The sequence below is a fragment of the Aegilops tauschii genome, chromosome 2, assembly GCF_002575655.3.
Source record: "Aegilops tauschii subsp. strangulata cultivar AL8/78 chromosome 2, Aet v6.0, whole genome shotgun sequence".
Classification (NCBI taxonomy): Eukaryota; Viridiplantae; Streptophyta; class Magnoliopsida; order Poales; family Poaceae; genus Aegilops; species Aegilops tauschii.
The window spans coordinates 443,404,778-443,411,403 of NC_053036.3; the positions used below are offsets into that span (position 1 = coordinate 443,404,778).

At 47.7% G+C, this 6,626-nt stretch overlaps 1 protein-coding gene across 1 annotated transcript; it reads right to left on the reverse strand.

Moving 5' to 3' along the window:
• Positions 1-270: 270 nt before the first annotated feature.
• Positions 271-5,153, reverse strand: LOC109743168 (uncharacterized). Its single transcript, XM_020302241.4, has one exon. It carries the CDS (start codon positions 2,159-2,161, stop codon positions 707-709), a length of 1,455 nt encoding a protein of 484 aa, XP_020157830.3. The 5' UTR covers positions 2,162-5,153; the 3' UTR covers positions 271-706.
• Between the last annotated feature and the right edge of the window lie 1,473 nt (positions 5,154-6,626).

Below are 6,626 nucleotides of genomic sequence, written 5' to 3' on the forward strand. Positions count from 1 at the left end.
TCCTCTCCGGCGGCACGGCGGCGGCGGCGGACTCCGATGCGTGCTCCGCAACGGCGGCGACCTCCTCCTCCCATCTTCTCCGGCGCGGCGACGGCGGCGACCTCCTCCTCTTCGTGGCCCTTCCTTCCCGTGGCGGTCTTCGAGGAGAGAGAGCGGAAAAAGTGGTTGAGAGCAGGACGAGGAGATAAGGTGCGGGCTTGATGGGATATAGGCCAGGCGTGGGCTGCTTCTATAGGCACGCGGTGCTTTTTTCGGGTCGTGACGCGCCGCACGAGAGAGCGTACGGTGCGGCGCTTCTCTGTATCATTTTCCAACAATGATTCTGCCTAGGCAAAACAATGATGCTCGTGCATTGTTGATGCATGCATCGTTCTCGCTCTCTCTTTCTTTTTTATGCAACGTGATAGTAGTTTTCTTTTATTGTTTTGATGTGGAGACTTGGTAGTCTAGGTTACAACTTTGCGTAACCTCATATGTTTTTAAAGTTCAACTTTGCATAACGTTGCTTTTCTTACGACATTGCATAGTGTACCCCGCCAAAAAAACATTGTATGGTGTCTTTTAAAACAAAGGAGGAATATTGTGCGATGAAAAAACACTCCGTGGGTACTTATATCTAACAAATGGCATATTGTTACATAGTATGAAATTTTTCTAAGTCGTTACAAATACTATTGAACTTTGGTTCAAAAAACAGATACTAGTATTAAACCACTAGCTTGGGAGAAAAGATCCACATGGACTCAAAGTATTCGATGTCCCTCCATGACTTGCTCATAGTTTGTGACTTCATGTTGTATTTCTCCCCCGTGTCGATAAAATGAATAGCATCTTGGTCCGCCTCATCACAAGTTGAAATAGACTTGCAGAAGAATCTGCCGATGAAAAGCGTTTGGCTGCCTAGCCCACCAACAATCGGCACCCAGCAGTGGGCACCTTTGCAGGCATCCGCCTCATAAACCTCTACCTTGAGAGTGGAGCTGATATTATAGGAGGGCACTCGAACTTGTCGTATCACCATTAATAGTTTTCCACATGACTCGACTAAGTACCAGTGGTCCCTAACTTCATCCTCATCATCCGACCAAGCAGTAATGCCTTCAAGAATCATGTCATCGCCGGTTTTCTTCCGGCGTTGCTCTATGGTGTCCTCTTTACTCTGTTCCTCATTATTGGCGACCTCATCTATATTTCCCGTATCATTGTTCGCGGAGTCAAAATTTCCATTATCATCGCTCCACACTTTGAACCAATAATTTCTCGGTGGGTGCCTGATGAGGCGCTCGATAGTTGTGATGGTGGGTACGCCTTTGTTGTCGAAATCTATACCAAAAGAGACAAGATCCTCGGCGTGAGTGATTCCATATAGCTTGTCTCCAAGAAATGCAGTGTCGACGATGTAGATGAAGGGAGCAGTTTGTGGCTTAGGCAACCACACACCCTTCCCTGGCCGGATCAAGATGATAGGATAATTCCAATTATTGGTCATGACGACTATGATGTCGTAAGGGGTCGTCCGCATACGCAGTTTGTGGACCCCGAAAAGCTCAGAAGCATGGCCGATCACAGCGTCAAGCTCTGGGAGCGGCACAGTCGTGTTGGTGAAGGGATCATGCAAGAAGTAGCTATGCATCTTCTTCCTGACATCCGTGCGGTCGAGAAGGAGCCAACTATCAGCCGAGGCTACGCATCTCGCGTTCCTGGGCAAGGAGGGGATGCGCGCGGGCGAGGTGCCGGCAACGTCCGAAGGTGTGAGGAACGAGCCATCGGACATGACAATCCAGGGGATCTGCCTTGGAGCCGGAACGTGCTGGCGCATAGCCAAGTGCCACGAACGACAGACGGCCCGGAAGCGAGCGCGATCGGCCGAGACCGAGTGCCGGGCACGGCGCGCCGCCTCGAAGCCATCGGAGAAGTGGAGGAGCCGGCGTAGTCCAGACCACGCCGTGGAGACGAGGCCACGCCGATCAGTGGAGGAAACGAGGCCGTCGATGATGAGGTGTAGCACGTCCTCGGGAATCTCAGACAACGGCGACGCCATTGATTGATTGATGCAAGGTCTCGTGATTGATGCAGCTCTCTGGATCTCTCTGGATCGCGTGAAGCGTGATAGTCGGTGCCCCGTAGTCCTGCTCTGGTGGCTTGTTCCGATCGTATGCATATATATGGAACGGCATAGGACTATCCCGAAACGGCCTGGTCCCCTTTTTTTTGGTTCCGAAACGGAGTAGTAATCCGGAGGCCAGCTGAGTTCGCCGTAGTCAACTCTCTCACCCCAGCGAAGGAATCACGGAGGCGCGGCCAGAGTCGAGCCCCGCGAACCCTCCTTCTCCGCCGTCTAACACGGGCCACGGCCGCCGTCGACGACCGCGACGCCGTCTTCCCGAGCTCTGGCCGCCGTGCCGTTGACCATGGCGCCGTCGCCGCTGCTCCTCCGGCCTCCCCGATCCTTCCGTCGCACTCCTGGTGAGCAGGCCAACCTCCCCAGCCCTTCCTCCCTCTCAACCGCGTCCTGGAACATCACCGCGCCGTGCGCCGCCTCAGATGGTTGTCGCCGGCGTCGTTCCGGCGACTCAGAAGTAGCAGCGCCGCCCTAGCTAGGTTCGGCACGAGCCCGTGCTTCGAACACGCCACTTCGCGCGTCCTCTGGTGGTCTGCTCCCCCGTCGCTGGCGTCGGTCAACGGCCGGTCGCCGGGGATGACCTGGCCTGGCGGGTCCTCCGCCCGACCGTTGACCCGGGCCGCGTGGCCTGCTTGCGTGGTACGCTGACCCGAACCTAGGCACCACTGCTACGGGTACCCTAGCGGTTGCCCCCGTTCTTTTAATTTCCAGAAATTCTAGATTTTGTTTTAGTCTTGTAAATTCCATAACTTTTATTCTGTACTCCACTACCTCACATCCCTGTCAATAGAAGGCACTTTGCAGAAGGTATATTTTTAAATTGCCTCTAATAGTTATTTTAGAAGGCACTTTTTTAAATTATGCCTTTTATTGTGCCTCTAATTAAAGGCAGTTTTAAAAAATGCCACAAAATGTATATTATTGGAGGCATTTTCAATAGTGCCTCCTATAGTCTATATTCAAAGGCACTTTAAATCAGTGCCACAAATTATCATTGTAGGCAGTTTTTAAAAGTGCCTCCAAATATATACTATTAGAGGCTTTTTCAATAGTGGCTCCTATAGTCTAGATTTAAAGGCACTTTAAACCAATGCACTCCAATAAAATACATTTTGTACACCTGCCACGACGCGTCGTACCACGTGCTCCCGGCAGCGGGGGAATCGAACACTCGACGTGCTGCACCAGTGCACGCGCTCGCCCTGTACGTGCTAAGGGCATCCGCACTAGGGTTACCCATCCGGTCCGGCTGTGTCCGGATTTGTCCGAAATGTGTCCGGGGGCAAAAAACAACCCTCCAGCGGTGCGTCCCATCCGGACAGGCGTGTCCGCCGCGACCCATCCTCGACCCAAATTTGCGTCGCGGATGCGTCGGGCCAGACACGCCCGGACACAAAAATGTGTCCGCCCGTGCCTTTCCGGCCCCACATGCCATCGACACAAAACACTTCTCAGTCTTGTTTTCTTCCTCTGTCTGCTGCCTGACCCTCTGCCGCCCCGCGAGCTCTGATACATTGGAAATGTATCTATAATTTTTGATGCTCCATGCTTGTTTATTGCCAATTACTTTATATTTTACTTGTGCTTCTAGGTGTTTTTATTGATTTCCTGCCACTAACATATTGACAAGATGCCAAAGTGGCCAGTTCCTGTTTTCTGCTGTTTTTGGTTCCAGGAGAGCTGAAAAATAAATATTCTCGGAATTGACAAAGGAAGCTATTTTATGAAGTTTTACACCGGAAGACTCCAGAAGCCAGAAGGGGGCACCTGGTGGGCCCACACCACCCCCAGGCGCGACTGGGCCCCTGCCCGCGCCTGAGTAGGGTGTGGCCCACCAGAGCGTCCCCCGGCTCCGCCCTTTCGCCTATTTATTCACCCCGAAGGGAAAACCCTAGATATAGCGCAAAAGTTCCAGAAAGAAGTCCGTAGCCGCCGCCGTCGTCGCGGGGAGATCAGAAGCTCTTCCCGGCACCCTGCCGGAGGGGAGATCATCACCGGAGGCCTTCTTCATCACCATGCCCGCCTCCGGAGTGATGTGTGAGTAGTTCACCATAGGACTACGGGTCCATGGCAGTAGCTAGATGGTTGTTCTCTCCATTGTATGAATCTCATGAGCTGCCTAACATGATTGAGATCATCTTATAACTGTGCTTCATCTATGAATCTCATGAGCTGCCTAACATGATTGAGATCATCTTATATGATTCTTGTGAGCTGCCTTACATGATCAAGATCATCTTTATGTAATATCCCTTGTGTTGGTTTGCTAGGATCTGACTAGTTATTGAGTACAATGTTCAAGTTGAGTATAGATCTTGAGTTTATTTTTGATATGTCTTGAATCTCGTTGGTGTTATTGTGATCTTGCATGCTCTCCGTTGTTAGTGGTTGCTCTGGCCAAGTAGTTGCTTTCAACTCCAAGAGGGGGTATTTATGCTAGATAGTGGGTTCATGCCTCCTTTTATCCCTGGGCTCGAGATGACAGAAACGACTAAGGGTGAGGATGTGTTGTTGCCACTAGGGAGAACAAGATGGTGCTCTGCCCAAATAGGGGTAGTTCTACTGTCTACTTTACACACTTTACTTAATGCAATAGTCTGTTGTTAGAGCTTATTCTATTGTTTGCAGCTTAATACTCATGGGTTTGTTCGGATGATATTTCCGTGAGTGGACTATTTAGTTACGGATGCAGTTGGATGGCGGTCTGTGATCTTTGTTGCAATGCCCAATCAATCTCATAGTATTCATCTTGTCTAGTATTTGCATCCTTGTGTGCATTCTCATGTGTCAATTTCCCAGCTGTAATTTGTTTACCCAACACTGTATTGTCTTGTGGAGAGACACCTCTAGTGAACTGTGGACCCCGGTCCTTCTCTTTATTATTGCTATACAACCTGTTGTTTCCTGTTTTCCTGTTTCCTTTACTGCAAGCATCCTCTTTCCATTCGATGCAATTAATCCTTTCTTTTCAGCAAGGCCAGTGGGATTGACAACCTCACTGTCTGGTTGGGGCAAAGTAATTTGGTTGTGTTGTGCAGGTCTCTACTTCAACCTTGGTGCCATTCTTTGTTTCCTACTGGTCGATTAAACCTTGGTTTCATAACTGAGGGGAATACTTGTTGATGTCTACATCACCACCTTCCTCTTGGGGTTTCCCAACTCGACTGACATCATCGAATTTCTGGCGCCGTTGCCGGGGAGACAAAGTGGCACTCACAGAAGTTTTTCTCCTTCATCACCTCCAACAATTTCTTGCACCGTGGGGAACAAGAAGATTTCCACAAGGGGAGTCCTTCACTTCCAATCTCTTTATTTTGTTTTTGTCTTGCTTAGTTTCTTTAGTTTTGTTTTTCTCGCCTCTTTTAGAAAAACATAAAAAAAATTAGTTTCCTTTTTAGTACTTGTTTTAGTTGCCTTATTCTAGTCTTGCTAGGATGTCTGTTGCTGAGAACACCAAGTTGTGTGACTTTACTAGCACCAACAATAATGATTTTATCTGTACACCTATTGCTCCACCTGCTGAGACTGCTTTCTATGAAATTAAGCCTGCTTTGTTGAATCTAGTTATGAGAGAGCAATTTTCTGGTGTTAGTATTGATGATGCTGCTACTCACCTCAATAATTTTGTTGAGTTATGTGAGATGCAAAGGCTCAAAGATATAGATGGGGATCTTGTTAAGCTTAAACTGTTTCCTTTCTCTTTAAGAGGAAGAGCTAAAGAATGGTTGTTGTCTTTGCCTAAAAATAGTATTGATTCTTGGGTTAAGTGCAAAGATGCTTTTATAGGAAAGTATTATCCCCCTGCTAAGATTATTTCCATGAGGAGTGACATTATGAAGTTTAAACAGTTTGATAATGAGCATGTTGCTCAAGCTTGGGAAAGAATGAAGTCTTTGGTAAAGAATTGCCCCACTCATGGACTGTCTACTTGGATGATTATCCAAACTTTTTATGCAGGACTAAATTTTTCTTCAAGAAATCTTTTGGATTCAGCTGCTGGAGGAACCTTCATGTCTCTCACCATGGGGGCTGCCACAAAGCTTCTTGATAATATGATGACAAACTACTCTGAATGGCACACTGAAAGGGCTCCACAAGGTAAGAAGGTAAATTCTGTTGAAGAAACTTCCTCTTTAAATGCAAAGATGGATGCCATTATGTCTATGCTTGCTAGTGGTAATACTCATGTTGATCCAAATAATATTCCCTTGGCCTCTTTGGTGGCTCAAGAGGAGCATGTTGATGTGAACTTCGTTAGAAATAACAATTTCAACAACAATGCTTATAGGAATAATTTTGGTAACAACAATTATAAGCCTTATCCTCCCAACAGTGGCAACACTTATGGTAACTCTTATAGTAATTCTTATGGTAGAACTGGGATGCCTAGTGAGGAAAGAATTTTAGAAGTTGAAAAAGCTACTAAAGAATATATGCAACAACAATTTGAGCAAAACAAATTATTCACTAAAACTATGGAAGAACAATCTGCTATGTTGAAGCA